The 22,210-nt window shown below is 47.1% G+C and overlaps 1 protein-coding gene and 1 long non-coding RNA gene across 40 annotated transcripts in view; one reads left to right on the top strand and one right to left on the bottom strand.

The window, feature by feature from the left end:
• The first annotated feature begins 1,004 nt into the window (after positions 1-1,004).
• The window catches only part of MBNL1 (muscleblind like splicing regulator 1), a 109,543-nt gene continuing 88,337 nt past the window's right edge, over positions 1,005-22,210 (top strand). For 7 of the 39 annotated variants that reach the window (XM_075098709.1, XM_075098703.1, XM_075098692.1 and 4 more), the window contains exon 1: positions 9,234-9,405. Coding sequence is in view for 5 of the 39 variants with exons in the window: in XM_075098727.1 (XP_074954828.1) it covers positions 9,721-9,729 (9 nt within the window). In the remaining 34 variants the exon portion in view is untranslated. Of the gene's footprint in view, positions 1,098-9,222; positions 9,406-9,577; positions 9,730-10,329; positions 10,430-22,210 lie in introns of those variants that run through there. The other 32 variants (XM_075098730.1, XM_075098724.1, XM_075098720.1 and 29 more) reach the window with 11 other exon arrangements.
• Positions 7,093-9,093, bottom strand: LOC142059732 (uncharacterized). The gene is made up of 2 exons (XR_012661500.1): positions 8,109-9,093; positions 7,093-7,544 (listed from the first exon to the last, which is right to left on the bottom strand). It is a non-coding gene; the product is annotated as an uncharacterized LOC142059732 (long non-coding RNA).

Here is a 22,210-nt window from a genome sequence, read left to right as displayed (position 1 = left end):
AAGCAGGTCTGTGTATTGTACCCTGCAAGTAAGTAACTCTCTTGCACCATGTGCGGAAAGCAGCTTAAACAAAGCAGAAAGGAAGCCAGACAGTGTTTCCACTGCAGCGGTGCCTGTGCTGCTGCTGCTCCCTAGCTACCACCCACACACACCTTCTGCCCTGTGCAATACCCACCACGGGCAGCCGGTTCCTGCCAAGGCGCAGCCCCAGGCTGGGAGCTGCTCTGCGGTTTTACAAAGACTGGCAGTGACCGGCGAAGCCGGCAAGATAGCATTTCCCTCCCTGGGTTGAGCAAGGGCCATTTCTAGCAACTTCTGCAGTGCGCGGCAAGCTCTCGCTCTGCAGGGCTTTGGGCGGAAGGGTTGTTGCTCATGCAGGAAGCCCGGAGATGGCGGCAGCCGCAGCAGGAACAACAAAAATGAGTCTAAATATCTCTGGTCGTTGAGGCCGGCCGTGCTGCAGGCACTGCCTGCAGTGTGCCGGCGGTAGCAGTGGCAGTGCTGGATGGGCAGCTGTTATCTGCGGCTCGCAGCAGGAAGGGAGCCCCAGGGGCACCACCCCAACCATCGCCCCATTTCCAGGGACTGCGGGCGATGGCCTGGTTGGGTGGCCTGAGCCTGTCCCCCCGCCAGATGCCCATGGGCAGATTAACAGGTCACAGCAGAGACATCTTCAACTGGTGCATTTCAAAATGTGCGTTTGTGCCTGAGATGCGAGCTTCCCTGGCAGCGAGGCACGCTGCAACTCAAGATGCGGCTGCAGTGCAAAAGCACTTCCCCTTGCGTCTCTTTTTTTATTAGCTGAAAGTAATTTTTGCTTCTTTAGGAAAATATATATGCAAACCACAGCCTGTCACCATGGTTACTGCTGTATGCTACTGCAAATAGCTTATTTCATATCCTTAGACCTATAGGGTTTGGAAAGCATAATTCTTCTGGCCTTTCACCATTTCCCCTCTCGCTAGGCCACCATCCTGCTGTTGCAAAAAAAAAAAAGCATGTTGTAATTAGCCCCGCGCGCTGCCGGAGGAGGCGGTGGCTGCGCTGCCAGAGCGCTGCAGCGCGCGCCAACGCACCCCGCGCATCAGGCCCCCCAGGTAAGACTTACGCTTTTTACCCCACTTTGTGGCCCTTGCTGGCCGTGCAAATTCACAGCAGAATAGTGTACAGTTGTTTAGTGGGTTACGGTAAGTTGTTCAGGAAGCTAAATTGTTTTATTATGTCTGCATTTCGTTGCACCTACTTTGGCATATAGGTCTTGCTATCTGGAGGTAAGTTAGGGAAAATTTAAATAATATATTAAAGAAATGAGTGCTAAGTGTAAGATTTTGTTATGCAAAGTTTAAGTAACAAAACTCTGGAGTTCTTAAGAGTATTAGAAGTGGCAGTCAGATTCCAAAGCAGACCCTTCCTGGTACTTACTGGGGGTGCGGTGGGACCCCCCACTGTGTGTAGCTGCTCCAGGACCCCAAACAAGTGCTGACCCACCCTCAGGAATACATGGGACCAACCTGGCGCGGGAGCTGCCTGCCGCATCGTTCTCTTGTCTTCTGCTTTACTATCATTTTGTCAGTTAATCTCCTGTGGTGCTTGCTCTGCTGGAAAAGTTGAAAGAAGTATTTTCACGTGCTTTCAAGAGCCCCATGAGTTGGTTTAACGGTTTATTCTGTACTGTCGGTGGAGGGGAGGCAGGGCGGGATATTTGTGCTGAGGCACCACCGCCATAGTTGTGCGGCAATTTGGGTGTGTTTCTCAATGGGGGCTGAGTGCTGCTCCCCCTGCGGGGGTCCCCTCCAGCTCTGGGCGAGGCGGGTGGGTGCCTGTCCCCGGAGCATCGCTCCCCAGCCCTGCTCTGTCTTCCCAGAAGTAGTTGGTAAAGCCCATGAGAAATTAAAATTACATTAATTCCCTGAGAGTTAACCCTCAGCTTCCTGCCATGAAATACATTGCTGCCAGAGAATGTCCCACCAGTTTTCCATGATTAAATACTATGTTGGATTGCAGGCAGGGTCCACCTGGACTGAGCATCCATGCTGCTCCCCATAGAGGTTAAAGTGGACCCTGGCACTGCCAGCTGGGCTCCAGCACGAACTGAAGAACAATAAAGAATTCATCTTTACAGAGAATGCAAAGGACACAGCATATATCATAATTATTTGCTGTGAAAGTAACAGTGTGGATTTTGCTCATTTATATGCTTGTAGACTAGTAGAGATTTTAAATACTTTATTAATTTTGACAAAAATATTGTCACTTGATAGTTGCAGGAAGCTTTAAAATAAAAGGACAATACAGTGGAAGGGCCAAGTCTGAAATGTATACATTATCTTCACTAAAATGCACATGCAGATAATATCACTAAAACAGGAAAAAAAAAAGTAGGTTTTAGCCCTGTAGTGCGAAAGCAATGGCCTCCATGTTGCCGTGAAGCAGAAGCGGAAGTTCGTTACTGCAGAAGTTGCACTTTGTTAGAAGAGATGTAACGATTGCCGCCTTTATCAGCAAGACTGAAATTTAATGTCCGACCTTTTCGGGGAATGTGAGTTTCATGAGTGTCAAACAAATAACAGCCTAAGGAAGCAAATAGCTTCTCCAGGATCATAACTGTGTTTAGTCTGCATTTGCAGTGACTTGTGTATCTGCCTTTAATAAAGGCCACAGGAAAAAAAAAGAAAAAGGAAAATTAAGAGTACAAGGTTTATTTTGTGACTACCGTATATTCCAGCTATTTGGTATGATAAAATGAAGCCACTGGACATACTTCAAGCTAGATGCATTTGCACTGTGATTTTTATTTATCTGTTTAGCAGATAGGGGTACGGCAGCACCCTGTACTCCTCGTGGGTGGGAGTTCTGCAGTGGTCTGCAGTGAAGAGCAGCCCAGTGCTGCTGTAGTCACTGTGCGGATCGGGGGGCAGGCTGCTAAGGAGACTGCAGATGTAGTTATCCTTTAAGTGCTATGTTACTGTAAATATTAAGGAGAGAAGCTTTGCTTTCGGGTACCCAGCTGGAAGCGCCTGTGCAGCTGAACAAACCTTTCTGTGCCCGTTCCTGCCCAGGGGTGCTGCGGGCACAGGGCACCTGGGAGGGCTGACAGTTCATCCAGGCTGCTCTCACCTAGCGCCAACTACACAGCTCGCTGGAGTCCGGGGACTTTTTCTGCTAGTTCGGAATTAAATTGCATTCTTAACTGACTTCTTCTTCTTTAGCAAAAGATTCCTGTTCGACTTACAATCTTACTCAAGCAGGAGCTGTGGTTTGAAGTAAAGCGCCGGTGCAAGCCGAGCTGGAGGCTTTGGTCCTTGCTGGCTGTGCGTGCATCGGTTTGTCCACCTCCAGTCACACAGGCCTGCCTGCCTACAGGCACCAGGCCTCTATAGGGATGCTGAGGCTGCGTGAGGAGGCAGCAGGCTGCCAGGGTGGCTGCTTTTATGGCGTAACGATTGGACAACAGTTGCCAAGTCGGTGCTTAAAGTAGCTGTGGTTCATGCATCATAGGTTACCTTCTGCCCGTGCTCAATGTCTTCAGAAACTGATCTCTGAGGGAGGGCTAGAAATGATCTGTAAGGTGTCCATAATACAAGTTTCTTAATTCTGCAAAGTCATCTTTCTGAGTATTTATCACATTTGGAATGACAAAGAGAAAATTTAAATATATTTTCAGCTTATGTCCCTGATGCCATGCCTGTTACAGGATGACCTATCACTCAGAGGTTTCACTTTAAACTTTTCCCTTCAGATCATTTTGAAGTAGGAACTGAAGCGGGAAGTGCTTTTACCCTGCTTGAGGTGTGGTTGTGGAGAGGATGCCAATGGCCATGCTCACACATGGATCCCAGGACGTGTTGGTGTCCCACTGCTGTGCTTGTGGGCCTTCTGCCGGCCTGGGCTAGATCATCGTTGGCCCTGCAGCCTTCCTCGCTGAGTTTTGGAGGGAAGGTCAGGCAACTGTTGCAAAATTTTTGGAGGTCAGACTCTTGCTTCACTTGGGTGAGGGCTGCCTTAGCTCAGCCAAGAGAGTTCCTCTTTTTTGCTCCAGTTGTAATAACACATAGTGACTCTAAAATATGTCTCTCAAAATACTTTCTCTGTATACAACGTGTTTCTTTCTTCCCTTGTCTCCTAATTTATGTCTTTTTGGTTGAATGACATAAGTGTATGGTAACATATTTCTTTATCTTTCTCTGCTGGAAGATAATTACTCCATTGTCTTGTTTGGTATCCCAGATGGTAATTATCATTATCAGATGATAATCTGAGAGACCACTGGATCTGCGATTTCCTTTGTTTCCTCTTTACCATGCCCTGCCTGCACATCTTGTTACTGCAGAGCTTGTCCTTGGCATCTGTGCTCTAGGGTTTAACCCCCTGTAACCTACATAAAAGGACATAGTGAGAAATGACATTGCGGATGAACAGGGCACAAACCCAACGATAAGGCAAGCTGGCCCTGTACCTTGTCAAAGAAGGGAATTGCCTGAGTGGGGTTCCCAGCAGGAGCCAGCACCAGAAGAAATGCCCGGTGGGGGCAGCTCCCCGGCAGGGCTGGCAGGGCTGGGAGGGCAGGCTGGCAGGGCTGCTGCCATTGCAGGCAGCGAGTACAAAACCCAGCAAGCATGTCGCTATGTGCTCTCACGTGAAAATGGACTCAAGGGGAAAATGAAACTAAATAAACCTAATTACCAATGCGACCAAATAACGGCTGTGGAGCTAGGCCCTTTAAACTGGGGGTGGAGGGGGCTGGGTAGGGAGCTGCCATTCTGGCTGTGCAGCTGTGAGCATCTCAGTGTCCACGTACCTGCTCTGCTGCTGCTGCCGAGGCAGGACAGGGAGGCACAGTTTAGGCACCAGTTGTATACACAGTTAGGCTCTGTGTATAGAAAAGATCATTTGTGCAGACACTGGCCTACTGAAGTTATTTAAGAGAACTCTGGGCAGTGAGGAGTTTGTACAGAAAACTTTGTGACCGGACAACTGCTTTGAAAATGCCCAGCGTACTGATGTAAGCATATAGAAAGGAAATAGCCTCACATATTTCTTTGTGATAGAACAGAAACAGGAAGAGCAACAAATGATCCATTACAATATTAATTCCCAGAGACCTTCAAGGCGTGTGCAACCAATACTGGTGTTATCTGAGTGGTACATCTGTACTGCTGCTGCTTTATATAATGGCAGGCAAAGTCATGTATATCAGGCAAATATAAAGATACGATGGGATACCAATTGACGTGAATTTTTTACTGATCTGATTAAACTTCTTTGAAATACAAGTGTAAATTCATGGCACATTTTCCTGAAAGAAAAAGGAATGTTTCTTTATGTCCTTTCAGTCTCCAGTTTCTATAAAAAAGCAAAAAAAAAAAAAAGATAAACAGAAAATACCAGGAAGGTCTCCCAGCCAGCGATGTGCCTTCACTTCTGCAGGTACTCAGCGCTCCGGGATGCTCCCCGAGGCTGCTCGGTTTGGGCAGCTCCTGAGAAGGGACGTTCAAGGCATCCCGTTTCTCACTACAGGTTCAGAAGTGCTGTGTGGTCTGTTGCAGGGTGTGATTAGAGCACACAAAAAGAAAAGTTAATTACTTTAATGCCAGGCTGTATAATAGAACAAAAAGTCTTAAGAAGGAAACAGCTGGAGTTCAGATCTCTTAAGCAGGTAATATTATTTGTCTCCCAAAGTAAAGTGAGGAATTACTCATTAAAGCTGAAAAGCACGTTATGACCTCATTTCACAAAATGTAACACTTTGCTTAGTTCAGCCCTGAGTATGGATCGGGGAAAAAGGCAAATTTAAAGGCAAATTTCTTCTAGTCTCCAAGCCTAATAAATTTCAAAGCAAGCAGCAATGTGGTTTGGCTTATTCTGTTACAGATTGCAGGATGTGGTAGATGTAATTCTGAGTAATTTGTCATCATTCTGGATCATTTGGATCATTTGAAATTTCAGAAGTCAGCAGAAGCTCAGTATCTATAAGTGAATAAAAGTAGCATTCAACTGCAGTGGAGATGCCACTTTCGTACTGATTTTTTTCATTTGAAAAGTATAAAGGTATTCTGGAACAACAGAGTATGGGTAACAAGTGATGCTCAGAATTATAAGCAGAAATTACAAGATTTGGGGGGAAAAGACAAGCGCAAGAGGGAGAAGATGGAAAGATAAAGTTCTAGCAGAACTACAACCCCCAGTGTGTTTGGCAGAAAAAATAAAATTGGAACAAGGTGCCTGTGTTGACAGAGGTGTTTTAACACAAGCAAGTTACACTCCTGATACCGGAGATAAAGACTTTGTCTTTTTCCTTGTCTTCCCTGATGTCAATGTGGTTTGTAGTTTCCTTGTAGTCTGCTGTTCTTGTTGACTGGGGATGAACACCAGCCTCACAGCTTTAAAAAAGAGATTGCATGGGAGTTCTAGCCTGCAGAAACAGAGAGAGGCTGAAATTAAATCACGTCTGAAAATGGGAACCTGGTCAGGGGGAGTGTGTGTATTTTCTGGCAACAGGGCACCACTGCATGACTGCTACTTGTCACAGCGTCCAGCCCCAAGTGTGGCTGTGACCACCATGTGCCTCCAGTCGAGAGAATACAATGTGGAAGTAACAATGAAAATAGTAAAGAATAGAGGGATTGGAATTCAGCATAAAGTCACCAACGAGCATAAGGTGTAAAGGACAGAGGTGTTCAGAGTATCTGGTATTTCCACACAAAAGGAGGTGAGCAGGAACAGAGATGTGGGGCACAGGACATCCCAAGCAGCACGTGCACTGGAGCATTAAATCAGCCCCTTCAGTGAAGTGCCTGTGCTGGACTGGGGCACCGGCCTGATCTGTTAGGGAGCTAGAAGGGAGCCCAGACGAAATTTTAAAACTTAACCTCAGAAAAGCCTTCTATAGTTTTCTGTGTTTAAATTTCTGAAGCGCATGGTACCCAGGTCCTTGCAGCAGCCCTTGAACCCCTCTCTGGCCATGCGTGTCCCTGTGCTACAGTCCTTGCTGGTGAAGGACTGATGCTTAACAACTACGGGACTTCAGAAAAAATTGCCTCCTTATAGACATTATGCCGTCTTTTTGGCATGAACTCATTTATAGGATTCATGTTCTTTCTCTCCATGAACACTCATTTATTTGATCGCTCTTAGTTTTCACAACTAAAGTGAGGAGAAAGCTCCATGGAGGTGGAGCTGTGAGCGTTTGACGCGTCCATTTTATAATGCTTTCAAAATTCAAGAGTGGTTAAAGCATCTGTGGAAGCTCTCTGTGGTAACATTCCTGTGGAGAGGTGGGAGCTCAGCACTGGCAGCCAGCAGCGATGGGCCGCTGTGCTGGCCATCTGGCAACCCACCGCTGAGATACCGGCAGGCTGGGGCCAGGCATCAGCCTGGGCTTTGGCACCCGTGGGAGCTGCTTGGGCAGAGCCTGCGCCGAGGGAGAAGCAGGGATTTCCTTGTCTTGGCTAAGTGGCCTACTGTTACATTTAGTAACAGGGACCAGGGAGGAACAGAAACTGCTGGTCCGCTTGCCATCAAGTAACAGTTCTTTGAATTGTTCCCTGTGGAAGAAAAGAAAAATTGAAATTAGAAGTTTATGGGAAAAGAGAATAATTGAGTTTTTTTCAAAACATATGTGTATGCATTGAAATGTACTCAACCTTATCAACAAACAGTTATATACATATAATGCTTTGAAAAAAAAATACTAAGCAAAATGTCTCCTGGAATCATTGCAAATATTTGTAGTGTTTGGGTATCAGTTTGGCTAAGACATGACTCCTGCCTTGATATCAAAAGACAAAGTCAGAAAATCCTGCCACTGATTTTATTAAAATAGTAAAATACAGAGAACTGAAAAACATACTTTTCAAAGACACGAGAATCTTTTATGGCAAACGGCAAGAAAGAAGAAAAGCCCAACACTGTAAGAGATGTATCGTGAGCCTCAGGGATGGAACAGACTGCACACTTTAAAAGAGAAGTATAGATCAAAAGGAGTAAACCTCGGCAGGGTCAGAGGAAGAAGGAGCTAGAAGAGGGACCACAAAAGGTCACTTAATCCATTCCCTTGCCCCAGGCGGGATGGAGTATACCTAAATCACTCCTCGAGATGAGTGCCTAACCTTGATTTAGTATCCATGTCAGTCCTTTTTTTTCCCTTTAAGTCCAGCCTGAATCTCTCTTGCTGCAGTTTAAGCCCATCTTCTTGTCCTCACCACCATAAATACAGAGACAAGATTGTTCCCTGCTCTTTATAGTGTCCTTAAATCTTGGAAGATCATTGCTGTGCTTCCTCCAGTCTTACATTGGCAGGCTGTTTCCAGTTCTTTCCATCGTTTCATTCCCACCACCATTCCTGGAGCTCCTGTCCCACTTTCTCTCTCCTGGTGGGCTGACACTGAAGGGACCAGACGCCCCCGGAGCATCCCCCTCACCTGTCAGCCTGCCTGCCTCTCCGCATATTGAGGTGTATGTCCTGCTCTTTTTCTGTCCCTTAGGTTAGTGCCACATTGTTTTTTTGAGATTCCTTTGCGCATGGGCCTAGGTGTGAGTGTCCTGGCAAGGGACACATTTATGTTGTGTCTGACTATATTATGATAGGTCCTTTCTCTGCACGGCTCCCATCAGTGTCACTGGCGTGGTGGGACCGACACCTGCCCCTGTGACACTTGGCAGAGCAGAACTGCTGCCTCGGTGATGGGTGTGCTGGTCTCAGGGACAGGGTCGCTTCAGAGCCCAGTGAGGCTCAGAGCAGCATCCGGCCATCGCAGTGGGTGCCCCCCACCGGCTCTGGCTGGAGGGTGTGCTGGGTGTCCCGGGGGCAGCAGGGGCACCCCTGCCCAGCACCCATGGGATGCCCATGCCAGACAGCGCAGTCCCCCAAGGACCCCAGCACAGCTGTCAGCCTCCAGGCTTGCCTTGTTGGGACCAAGGCGGCAAAAATTACCAGTTTGCAATGCACTTTGCCAAGAAGAAGCCAGGAATGGGATGAAAGCAAGGTCTTTTTCCCTGCTCTGGAAAGGAGATCAGTACTATTGCCTCACTAGAGGAAAAGCATTTTTGGGGGGCCTGGAAAAAGCGGTATTGTAGTGGATAACGCAGTTGGAGGACACTTGCGCCGCAGGCCGGGCGGTGAGCGGCGGTGTCGGCAGAGCTGTTTTGCTGGAGACATTTTCCACTCGCTTCCCTCCCCCAGCTTTTCTTTTTTTTTTTTCACTTTCCTCCGAAACCGGAGGCGGCGGCGGGGCCGGGCACGTGTGCTGGGGCTCGGGCACCGTGACTCATGAGGCGCCGGGCCGCTCCGCCGCTGGGAGGATGAGGGAGGCGAGTCCCCGGGGGAGGGCAGCCCACGACGCCTCCGCTCTTCACCTTTTCCTCGGTTTTGTGTCGCCCGGATCCCGGAGGCTGCGCCTGGCTTAGGTGAGCGCGGCCGGGCCGGGGCCGGGGCCGGGGCCGGGATGCCCGCGGGGCCGCGGCCGGGGCTCCCCGCGGGGGGCCGTGACAGGGACCGGGGCTGCCCGCGGGGCCGCGGCCGGGGCGCGCTTCCGGGCGGGGCGGGGGCGGCGGCGGAAGCCGGGGCCGGGGCCGGCGCGGGGAGCCCGGGCCGCTGCCGCCGCCGCCTCCCTCCCGCCCGCCGCGCCGGCGGCGCTGTCAGCATGCGCCCCTGACTGGGCCGGGCCGCCGCGGCCGCCACCGCCGTGCCCGGGCAGGGCCGCCCTCGCCCGCCTTGCGAGCATGCCAGAGGTGAGTGCCGCCGCCGGTGGCTGCAGGTGCCCGGGGGCGCCGCTACCCCCGGCCCCGGCCCAGCGGCCTCCCCCGGCGCGGCGGCTGCGGCGGGCCCCGCGGGTGGCGGCCTGCCCGCGGCGGCGGCGCGGCGGGAAGGAGGGGTCCGCTCTGCTCTGGGGGCGGAGGGCAGCCGCCGTCCCCCGCCGGGGATGGGATGGGGTGGGGGGCGCCCGGAGAGGCGCCCCGCGGCGCGGCCCCGCCTGCTCGGCCGTCCCTTCTCGCGGTGGCGGGGCCGGAGGGGTCGCAGCCCGGCTGAGGAAGCTCGCCAGGCGGGACGCGTCCCGGGTGCCGGGAGCCCTTCCCGGCCGCGGCCCCGCTCCCATGCGGGGCAGGTGCGGGGGGCGAGCGGGGCGTCCCGGGGGAGGGAGAGCCCCAGGGCGGCGGCGGGAGGGCCGGGCTGGGCCGGGGGTGCCGCGGGAGGAGGCGGCGTGGGGCGGGCGGTACCGGCGCGGCAGGCCGCTCAGCCGGGGCCGCCCGCCCGCCTCCGGGAAACGCGCGTGCTGGGGAAAGGCTCCGCTTATTGAGGTTAGATTTTTAAAGACGCCGGTAACTTCCAAGGGCCGTCACCAGCCCGTGAGCACGGAATCCCATCGTGATACGCACTGGCTGTGCTGCCTGTCCCTTCGGGAGCGTCTAGATTAACTGGGTGGGAAAAGAGGTGGGTTTTTTTCTTTTTTGTTTTTCGAGGAAGTTCTTGGAGTCAGAACTTTGCTTGGCATCTAGTTACTGCAAACAAATCAGTTTGTTAAGGTGTTAGTATAGCAGAGGAGAAAAATAGAGGGATGTCTGTGTGAAGTGGTTATTTTAGAAATATATATATATAGTTAATGCTTTGAGAAATTATTTCTTTTGGTGATTTTTTTGAAGGGGAAGCAGCAAAACATATGGCAGTAGCAGAAGGACACATGTGAGAAAGAATTAGAGATAGTGAAATGGCATGAGAGCAGGTTTAACAAAGATGTGATGGATAGGAAAGACGTATGTAAATAGTAACACTGAATAAATAGCTGGACTAGATCTTCTTTAGCACTACGGAAAAAAGGATCTAATGAAACAACAACATGGTCCAAAGTGACATGGATATAATTTGCATAATGAATAATTAACTGATGATACTTAACTACTGCAGGGGAAGTTTGAGGGTGGGAGCCTGAGGTTGGGTGCTTGGAAGCCGTGATGGATCGCAGGCTCCTGCCGGGGTGTGTGGGCTCTGTCTGCTTTTGTTTGGTGCTGACCCTTAACAGACCTGCGATTATGACAATTTGAAGTAGATGAAAGAGAAATTAAAGGCTTGGCATCCCTGGTTTCACTGAAGAGGGTGACAAAACTGCTGTAGGTGGAGGGTTGGGCCGTATCAGCGCAGAAACCCCAGGTGCTGGGAGTCTGTGCGCTTTCAGGGCAGTGTGGGCTGAGCTGGGAGTGCTGCCCCTGAGGTTTTCGGTGGAGTGGAGCACCCTGACAGTCCATCTGGAGGGGATGGGGATGCTGGGTGTACGTTGAGCTGAGCTCTGCGGTTGCAGTTTGAATTTTGAGGCCTGTGTCACTCTGCTTTCCTCAGCTCATGTTGGATCAGGTATAGGCTAGAACACTAAAATGGAATTGGACTTCCCTGGATTTAAAGGCTGGGCTTCTGAGCTACAAAACTTCTTTAGGCTTAGTTGAAACAAAAGATGTTTCAGTCATCACCATCGCTCTTCTATTTAATGTTTTAAGTTTTATAACCAGTTAGTCTCCCGACTTGAGAAAATTTTGAAAACTTATTACCCTGTATGTTGTATGTATGAATTAACAGTAATCGTGGAGTCTGCCTAGCTTACCTGACACCCAAAAGTACAGGATTGTGCAGTTGTTATTTACTTGGGCTGCTATACCCAGGCAACAGATTTCTTCGTCTAATACGTGACAGAAAAAGTAACGGGGTATATTTGTCCCATATCCTTAAAGCCAGCTTTGGGTTAAATTTATTTTGAATGGCAGGCAAGGGTCTGAGTCCACGGATGCGTAGTTGTACTATGAGGCAGTTGAACTGATGGGCAAAATTGGGGCATTATGTGAGCAATTTGTAATTCACTTGAGTCAGGAGGCAATGCCAGAGCTGTCCTGTGAAAACTCCCCTCAGCTGCAGCAGAAGGTATGGTTTCCATACATCCACTGCCCAGTGCTGGCATTTCCTATGGTGGGAACAGCCTGGCTTTGTGATCTCTTTTCATTTACTCACAAGATCCTCCTTACGCTCGCTGTCTCAGAAGTGTTGTGAAGCACAGCTGTGCTGTGTGCTGGAGTGGCACGAGCTTCGTGTTTTACTGGGCTGAAAGCTGTATTGCAAACATGGGAAATCGCCAGTTCAGGTGCACACAATGACTGCCTACAGCTTGGACCTTCCTACACAGTTGTCTGGCCTGCGTTCTTCACCCTCATGGCAGAAGATGTCAGAGGTTTGGATCTAGTAGATTAACAAGGCAATGGGTAGTATCTATCTTCAGGAGTATCAACAAAACATTTTAATTAGGGAAAGCAGAGAATTTTATTTTAAAATTTCTCTGTTATAGTATTAATCTAATTGTGGAAATAATCATAATGCAGAATAGTCTTTGCTCAAAGGTTTTTCTGTAGGCTGTCAGGGCCAAGAAGGTATTCTTCCACTGACTTGCTGCGGTTGGCATGCAGTGTTGTGAGGGCTTTCAGCCCCGTTCATCCTGGTAAGACTTAGGAGATGGCAAAAACATTATCCCAGGAAAGAATCTTGAATGGGGGTTTAGTAAGGTGCTGTGCAGGTTCCTGAAGTACCTTGCCATCAGAGCAGCTGCAGCACGGGTGCCTTGGAAAGGCTGGGGCTGCAGGTAAGGCTCCGTGCTGGGCTGCGGTCAGCGGTGGGCATGCAGCCCTCTGGTGCTGCCAGCGGTGATATGCCCGGGGTGGGCACACGTGAAAATTTCAGGGATTTTTGCTGATTTTACTTTAGACTGGAAATGCTGTTAGTTCATTCTGCTTTGGGAAGTTCAACAATATAATCAGAAATAAGTAAGTGTGAATCAAGCTGCTTCAAGCCTTAAATGTAGACATTAATTTTGAGTTTTGGAGAAAGGTTAATTTTGTTTTGCATTACTCCACCTCTTGAACTCTACTACTTTGTTGTTTCACTAAGTCTCAGATGCTGTTCATCATTTTCTAGTATTACTAGATAATAATTGCTGAGTTTATCTATATTACGCTTCCTATAGTGAGGCCAAGGATTGAATAAACTAACATTTTTAGACACCTCTGTGACAAACACCACACACTGACAAGCATTTGAAAGTAGCAGGTGCTGCTGTTGCTTTCTTTTAAAACCTGTTTTGCATGGAGCTTTCTGGTGCTTGTCCAGTTTGGAGGTCTCACAAGCACTGAAAATGCTACTTTCCAAAATTTCATAAGCACAGAAGATACTATTGGAAAGAATCTGTAATGTCATTCACTGCAGTCTGTCCTACAAGGGATTTTTAGAGGACTGGTAAATGTACTATTCTTTGGCCTTTGCACAATGGCCAAGCTGCATCGCTTTGCATCCCCTGCATCGGGTGCAGATCCGACTTCCCTGAACTTAGAGCCCATGTATATTGGAAATCTGGAAAAGAAATTTGAAGTAGATGAGATGGTGATGCATCACACCGAACAGCTGAAACAAACATGAAACAGTCAAAAGGGTGTTGCTTCACAGGGCATTTTTATTGCTCCACAGCAATAAAAATATTTATTTTTTGTATATGCTTTTTGTATAGATATTTATATTTACATTTCTTTATATATTTATATATATAAAGCTGTGGAGCTTTATGTGCTCCACAGGGCATTATTTTAGTTGCCCAGAGGAGAGAGACCGTTAAGGCTGTATTGTTTTTACCATATTGTTCAGTATGCGTTATGTGGCCGCAGTAAAGGTTCTTATAGGTGTGGTGTAGATGAAGATCTCGTGGCCAGTTCAGATTAAAACATATGCTTTCCTCTCTGTTTTTATTTCCTTTAAGTACTTGCTTTATTCTGCTGCTTCAGATGTAACACAGAGGTGGCTGCAGCACAGGAATGCCTGTAATTAGGAGGATAAACCTTAGCACCTCTTGATGTCCAGAGTAGAGGATGATTGCTACTTAAGAACCGCATGTATAAACTGCAGCCATCGTTGTTCTAACAGCCTAACACCGAGGAAGTCACACGTGTGGGATTATAAAAGACCCCTTGCAGTAGCTATTTGTTACCTCTGAAGGCTTAATATGTGTTTTCCTTTGCCTTATGCGTGTTTTAAATGCAAATGCTATGAAGAAGTGATTTTGTTGTTAACAAAGACCATCTCATTAAGATACAACTGTAAAAAAAAGTTCTCTTCCCTTTTGTTGTCATATTTTCATTATTTTTGTCCATGCTGAGGATGAATTCTGTAACTATGAATGGTTATCAAAAATTTCCCGCAATTGCTCCTGTCCAGAAGGAATTTTACTGTGGTTGTATATTTTTGTGATGGTTTTCTGGTATGAGCAAGGAAGGACACTAATGTCAGCGATCAAGTGTTGCCTGAAATGATCTGGTTTTGTACTGTCATTTGTTTGTAAGCAGGCGCAGAATAATTCTGCACACAAATGTGCAGGTGCTGCCAGAGGGCTCAGAGATGTGCCGGAGTGTGAGCAAAGCTCGGATGTGTACATCCAGGATTTTGATCAATGTGCTTTATACACCTAACAGCTATAAGATGTGGAATCTGGCTGGATTTGGTCGCTTCCCTGGAACTCCTATGTTCAAATCTGTCCTGCTGTTTTCAGCCCCATGCAGGGCAGACAGGGGGCAGGACCACCCAGGGCATTCAGAGACTCCTAGGCTTTCCTTTGCCTGCGTATGTGGTGGTCTCCACTATTTGTGTTCCTTAGGGATTAGAGCAGTTGCCCATGATAATTATTTTTTTTATTAATAATTATATATTGTAAACTTAGTTTCCCAAGTAATGCAGCAAAGTAAACAACATTTCCTTCCTACTACCCCATAATTATTTACCAAAAGGATAAACATGTGAATAGTTTTTCATTTCTATCCTCAGTGACATTTGGAGTCCATTCTGCAGTGAATACGTGCAATGTATTTCCCATTAGTGTCAGTAAGAGTTCAGAGCAATTAACAGGGAAAGAGAAGGGACCATTAAAACTTGAATACATCCCAAGATAAAAATAACAAACATTTAATATTAGAATTTTTTCAAACAGAGGTGAAGGTTTTGCATATCACATTTTGTAATGGAGCGTGGTTCTTGGTAAGGATGTTCGAGCAAGCAGTCGATGTCACTCCTTCCCGCTCGACCTTCAGCAGTTTGTGCAGGGTGAACGTCTTAGTTATTGCTTTATTTGGAGAATAAAACCAGTGACAAATATTGTTTTACACTGTTATGTGCATCCACAATCAGCAGTAAATTTTCCTGCTCTTCGGCTGATCTGAAATTTCTTCCATAGCTTCAGTGAACGCAACAGGAGAGCGACAGCAGCAGCCTGTGTAGGTCGATGCACGCGAGGCTGTCCGTGCCCATCAGGGTGTTTGATGACTGTGTGAGGGTTTGATGTGTGCTGGCATCAGGATGAAATCCAGCTATGTATTAGGAGAGTTGCTTTTCCTCTGGGATAAGTTATTTTCTTTAAAATATCTGCTTGCTCTCAGATACTATCCTGTGAAGTAGTCCATGTTTCAAATTACGTGCATATCGTGCTTTGTTACAAAAGAATACTTTTCTCCAAAATATATTTTAGGTAGCTGGGAAAACTCTCTTTTAATGTACTATAAAGAAAAAAGGTCAAAGTTTACAATAGATATAATCTGTCCTTGCTGAATTCTAACTTAATTTCTCACTAAAAGCAGCTTGAATTTTCAGTGGGATGATTGCTATTTGGCATTAATTAGAAATAGCAGCAGCAGTTTATAAGGTAAAGTATATTTCTGTCACAAGGATGCTAAATAGTGTGCTCAGAGTTTTTTACGTTTAAACCTACAGATTGTGTGGGAAAACCGAGGAAGCCAGGGCTCAGCAAACCAAAACCGGCTGTGAGTTTTGTGTAGCCAGATTACCATTTCCATAAGCCAAGTGTATAATCAGCATTTAACCTAGCACAGGGACACAGGCAGGCCTGGGTCTGTGTCCCCTTCTGCAGCCCCGCTACCTCCTGGAACTGGTGGTCGCTGCTGGCAAGATGTCTTGGAGAGAAACAACTTCCAGCCCTTATTTGAGCCCTGTCAGAAAGTGTGCAAGTGCTGGTGGTGTTCTTAGGATCTTAGGCTTTTGACAAACATGCCAAAGCAATTGAGCAGGCAGTGTGCGCTCACAGCCCAGAAAGCCAACCGTATCCTGGACTGCATCACAAGCAGCATGGCCAGCAAGTCTGAGGGAGGGGATTCTGCCCCTCTACTCTGCTCTGGTGAGACCCCCCCTTGCAGCACTGCATCCAGCTCTGGAGCCCTCAGCACAGGAAGGACACGGACCTGTTGGAGCAGGTCTGGAGGAGGCCACAAAAATGATCCGAGGGCCGGAGCACCTCTGCTACGAGGACAGGCTGAGAGAGTTGGGGATGTTCAGCCTGGAGAAGGGAAGGCTGCGGGGAGAACTTATTGTGGCCTTCCAGTACCTGAAGGGGGGCTGTAGGAAGGATGGGGGCTGTCTTTATAGCAAGATCTGTTGTGACAGGACATGGGGTAATGGTCTTAAACTAAAGGAGGGTAGATTTATACTGGATATAAGGAAGGAATTTTTTACAATGAGGGTGTTGAAGCACTGGACCAGGTTGCCCAGCGAGGTGGTTGATGCCCCATCCTTAGGAGCATTCAAGGTCGGGCTGGACGGGGCTCTGAGCAACCTAATGTAGTTGAAGATATCCCTGCTCACTGCAGGGGGGTTGGACTAGATGGCCTCTAAAGGTCCCGTCCAACCATTCCATGATTCTATGAAATATTTGTTTTCACAGAAAAAATATTTTGGGACATAAATATGCAAGTTGCATATTGGTAGCTGAATCGGAATGAATTTCAGCACAATACAAAGAAGTAAGTAGTAGACAGGTTAAAATATGTCATTTGACATTTTGAGAAGCGAGCTTTCACGTAGCCCTCCATTGCTAGCCCAGCTGTATTTGACTCATTTTATCAGTTCTTTGTTTGAAGCTACAGGTGGCAATTTAAATTTCTACATAGTCCAGGTTTTCCTATTGGAAGCGTACCTTGCTGTGTGCTGCTGGGGGAGGCTGCTGTTGCAAAAGGAATTTTTTTTTTGCTTACGCACTTGTCATTAACGTTGCATTCAGAGTTCGTTCTTACAAAAGTGCGTCAGTCTTGCTTGCAGTGGCACAGAAAAAATTGACAGAGTGCGCACTGAATTTTCCCCTTATCTTACTATACCACATTTTATATATCTTGTAGTGAGATGTTTTGTTTCTACGGTTTCAGACTTTGTGCTTCAGAAGATTAATAGACTTAGCAGCCCTGTTTGCCAAGCTTAGTAATGATAACAATGTAGTAAGTCATGAGACAGTTGCAGATCATCTGGCAAGGCAAAATATGCCTTGGGCTTGAACTTGGAGCAGGTATGTTTTGGAGAGAAAAGTAAAATATTGAAAGCAGCATAAATAGCACATCCTGACCTGGGTGGCTGTAAGTTCAAGTTTGCCTGAAGAGCCTGCATGGGAGGCTCAGTTGACAGCATCTGCATTCACCCTCTATACAGAGAGAGAGACAGCATTGATAAGGTACATGTGTGGTATTTAATGCAGCAAGTACGAAGCACAGAATTGTTCCTCTGGCTGAGCTCCAGCGAAGATGCCAGCGGTGTGGGCTGGAGGAGTGGAGGGCAGTGCGGTGCCGGAGCCCGGGCTCCCGCAGCCAGTGCTGCCTGCACTGCCTGGTGCGGCTCTGCACATTCCTGCTGTGCTGCTGGCTCCCGCGCAAGTGAGTCTGACTGCGAGCGGTGAGTAAGGACTTGGGAACCCAGAGCATGTTTGGGCTCTGAGCCCAATCCTGCTTCCAGAGAAGTTAATGGGAATTTTTCCTTCTAAAAAAGGGAGAGCGATCAGAGCTTGTCAGCTTGGTTCTGCAAGGCCCTCAGCGCTCGTCTCGCGGTAGTCCTTTAACCCCACGCTCCCCCTTTGCACGGGGAGGAGATGGTCCACAGGTACGCAGCTGAAGCCCACCGTGGGCCAGCCTGCCACGCGGCACGTGGGACCGGAGCTCGCTCCTGAGACCACTTTAGCTCTGGCATTGCAGTGACGTTATCTCTGCTGCAGTGACACCTACACAGTTTTCAAGGAGATAAGCTTTTCTTTTAAATTTAAGTAAATTGTGGTAGGAGAGAATGAAGTTCGCTGTGTTAATTGAGTCTAGATGTACCTGAAGTCTTGAGCCTTTAAACTCCGTGCTCCTTGGGGGTACTGTGGAGGAGCGTGTAGGCTCCGGGAGCTTGCTGAACCGGGCAGATGTGTCAGGTTTTCCGAGCAGGTTGCCAAGCTGAAGGCAGCAGTAATTAGGCCTGGATTCACCATAGAAAATGTGTGTCTGCGTGCGCAGGCGCCTGAGAGCCGGTGCTCCAGCATCTGCTGAGCTTGCTTGCAGAGGTGGTGGCGGGATGGCAGCTGCTGTGGGGCTGGCTGTGCAGAACCGCCTGCCCGTCCTCCTCCTCACTGATCCCTGAGGGTTGGTGCTCTCCATCCCAACTGACACTGGCTATTTCGGTGTTGCTTGTGCCATCTGGTTTCCATGGAAGGAAGGTCCCGTCAACTGCACGTACTGATAAACACCGCATGATTTACTTGTGAGAAATAAACTGTAGTATTTTTTTTTCTGTGACTCTCAGGGGCTGTAAAAAAAACAATCCAAACAACAAAAATTTCTTCCAGTGTTTGGAAGACTTTAGTGCCTGGGCAGCATTCTTGGCTTTGTGTGATCGCTTTTGGTTTTCAGTGAAGTCCTTTCCATATGTAATTTTGTACGGGAATCCTTCAGTGCTTGATACAAAGGTAAAACTTAAACTGACTTCAGGACTTCTTTCACAAGCAGTGGAAAATCAAAGGTAGTGAGTCTGTGATACTGATAATGTAATTATGTGCTTTGCAGCTTTTTGGTGTGTAACAGTTAAAAATGTTCTTCTGGGAGTGCAGATACTTGCTGCTGTAACTTAGCTTTGCAAACTGCTTAGAAGAAAGTCCCTGGGAAAATATCTTGCTTGCTTCTTATCAGCATTTTATTGAGCTCCTGTATTTATGTGCAAATATTTTCCATAAATAAATCTTTAATGACGTGATTTTTTGCGAAAAATAGATGCAGCTCTGTTCAATTCTTCTAATTAAATACAGCTAATGGTGACAACTAAAATACAAGGATTTGAACTTCTTTCAGTCATTTTTATGCATGTCTGACAAAATTATTGCTTTGGGTTTGTTTTGTTTTCTAGAACTTTGAAGCATTCTGTCATTAATGACCATTTTTATGAAAAAAAAAATTTTCTTAAACCTTTTTAGAAGCTATTTTCCAAATATTCTATGTTTTTTATATAAGACTAGAATTTTGAACTTTGATATTTGGTATTTTCTCATTCTCACCTCCAAAAGCCATTTAAATACAGGGAAAACGGTAGTCTTTTGAGCTTTTTCCAAAATTCCTTCAGTGTTGTTCAGTTTGGGTAGCTTGCACAGGTACATTAATGAAAAAGGGGACAAACAGCAGAGAACTCAAGTAGAGGATAGAGAGGAATCTTCCATGTGAGAGATACTTTGGGAAGGCAGGTAAAAATAGTGGAGGTAGACAGTTACGATAAATGTTTTGGGTATTATGCCAGCCTCTACACTTGCTGTGCAGTGCTGAGAGCATTAACTGGAGCAGCACTGGGAGGCTCGCAGGGGTCAGTGTGGAATCACTGGGTGTTCTCATCCCTGGAGGTTGGTGTGACTGCGCGAGCTCCCCGAGCACGTGGGCTCACAGCCTCACTGTCTGCTTGGCCAGGGAACCTCTGCTGCAGCCCCTCTCTGGAAAGAGAATAGACAAGGAGCTGCAGAATTAGCACTGAGAGCGCATGAGTGGCACCGTTAAATGAGTTTGAGGACTTTCTTGAATTGGGTTTTCCTATGGCAGCATTCTTCAAGCTGTTATTTTGGATCGTTTAAAAGACAAGAATGTTTAAAGTAACTAATGACGGGGTATAACCTGAGTCTTTTAGACACTTTAAAAAATTGTCTAAAATCTTTGGTCCTCACAGACCTGTGGTCCTCTTATTCTGTTGTAGCAGGCTTTTTGGGGAAAGTGATCCATTTTTATGTCGCATTAATGTATAGAGGTCATTTCTTCTGCAAGAAGAATTGATGGGAATTTGAAGGTTAAGTGTTCTATGATTTGGCACTGGTTGAGCATAAAAATGTTTGCCTACAGAGTGAGCAAAAAGGACACAGTTCACTTTTACTTCCTCACGAAGGAGATTGTATTGGAGACCAGACTGTCAGCCTTGTGTGCAGGGCTTTGCTAGGGCAGTGGGAAAAGCTGCTGCCTCGGCCTGACCTAAGCAGAGCAGGCTGAGAGGGTGTGTCACAGGCACGTTGTTGGAACAGAGCAGTCTGGCAGCTATTACAACGTGAGACCGGGAGGAATAGAAGGATGCAAGATGGTAACGAAGGGTCTGCATTCATTCTGCCTTAGAGACATTCCTTGATTGTTCCGTGGAAGATGGGAGCTCAGAAACAGTTCAGATAGCTCAGCCATGCAACAGCTGTAAACAAAAACTTAGCAAGGTAGTGGGTTATGACCCAATGCATAACGCAGAAAGAAAAAATTATTAAATATCTGACTGGCTGATGTGGAAACCCCCTGTAGCCACCATTTGTGGTGATGCAGAAGAAGGTGCCACTGTGCTTGTTGCACATTCCAGTGAGGCTGCTACTTGACCTTCTGCTATTTTTTTTTTTATTATGATAAGTTTAGTGAGCTCAGATGATAACAGCCTGTGGGTGATCTTGTGTGCCTTTGTGTGTTACACCGTGTCCCTGAAGCAGTTTTTGCTTGGTGGCCCCAGGAGCGCCCCAGGACCCACGCCGGCTGGGGTTTCAGCTGCAGCGCTGTTCGCTGGGCTGCACGCGTGAGCGCGTTGCAGCTCCCTACCATATGACACAGAGCTTCTGGAAGGGCTGCCTTCTGCGAGCTGAAGTAACCAGAAGTCTCTGATCCTCCCCTAAGTTCATCTTTATTACCCACAGCAAAAGGCTAAAAACGAGAGAAAAGTTGTATGCAAGCATGTACTGAAACAGCGTTATGCTAGCCGGGCATCAGGGAGTCCATGCACAAAATGAGTGTTAGCAAAATTCATTACCAAAGCCAGCTCTTGATGGAGCCTGACTGCTCCTGGGAAATCTGAGAGCCCAATGTTGGAAGGCTACAGTGCAGGAGCTGCTTTTCCTTGTGACTAGTCATAGCTCCCAGAGCTGGGGAGTAAGGCTAGCCTTCAACCCTGCGCGCAGTGCCCTGTCGCACTGAGAGGGTGCCCCCATTAACTGCATCGCTGCCGTCTTGCACGCTGGGAACAGCCTTGCTCAGAAGGCGCTTCGTAATTCACCTCCATCAGTCATGGTGTTTCTTCTGGCTGAGGTTTTGTGCAGAAGAAGCTGTTCTGAACAGGGGCTGTTAGTGGGTTGTTTTTCATGATTATTGTTAGCTACGTAAGCCTCATGATTCAAAATGAACAAGCATAACAATAAGTTATGGCAAATACTGATTAAAAATGGTCTCAAAGACATTTTTCATGTCTTTCCTAAAATAAAGATTAATTCAGTTTTTATTATTTCTTTTTAATACTGGTGACTAATTTGGAGCTTTTCCTTGATGTCTGAAGAAACATCTATTTATTTAGCCTGGGTAAGATTGTTCACAATGCAAAATTAATCGCATCAATAAGTGTTTCTGTGCTGCTGAGCACTGTATGTGTAGTGATCTCTGTTAAGTCAAGAAAAGCATCTGTCTCCTAAACTAGATCGGTTTTGCTGTAAACAGAAGAATCATTTTGCCCTTACACTAGTGCATAACAGTTATCTCTGATACCTTGGATGGTGACAGAGCGTAGAGAGTTAAAAACCCCATTCTCTAGGGTTTAGATGCTTACATAAATAATGAAATTACTTTAGATTAATTGTATTTTCTGATAAGTCATATATGTTTTTACTATCCTGGAATGATATGACTGATTGATGTAATAAATTTAAAGCCAGGATATATTAAAACATAGAAAATACTCTGTTTAGGATTTGAGATTCTCTGAGAAACAGAAAGCTTTGAATTGAAATGCAGTTGGCTTTATCTCTATCTTGCAACAGGTGCTGGGGTAGTTTTCCAGCACTGTTGTTGCCTCGTGATTCATGTTAACGGGAGTCCGGCAGTTATACCCTCACACTGAGCTGGCGATGCTTCACCGCTC

The sequence above is a fragment of the Phalacrocorax aristotelis genome, chromosome 7 (assembly GCF_949628215.1).
Source record: "Phalacrocorax aristotelis chromosome 7, bGulAri2.1, whole genome shotgun sequence".
In the NCBI taxonomy this organism is placed as follows: domain Eukaryota; kingdom Metazoa; phylum Chordata; class Aves; order Suliformes; family Phalacrocoracidae; genus Phalacrocorax; species Phalacrocorax aristotelis.
This window is presented reverse-complemented; position numbering and strand designations above follow the sequence as displayed.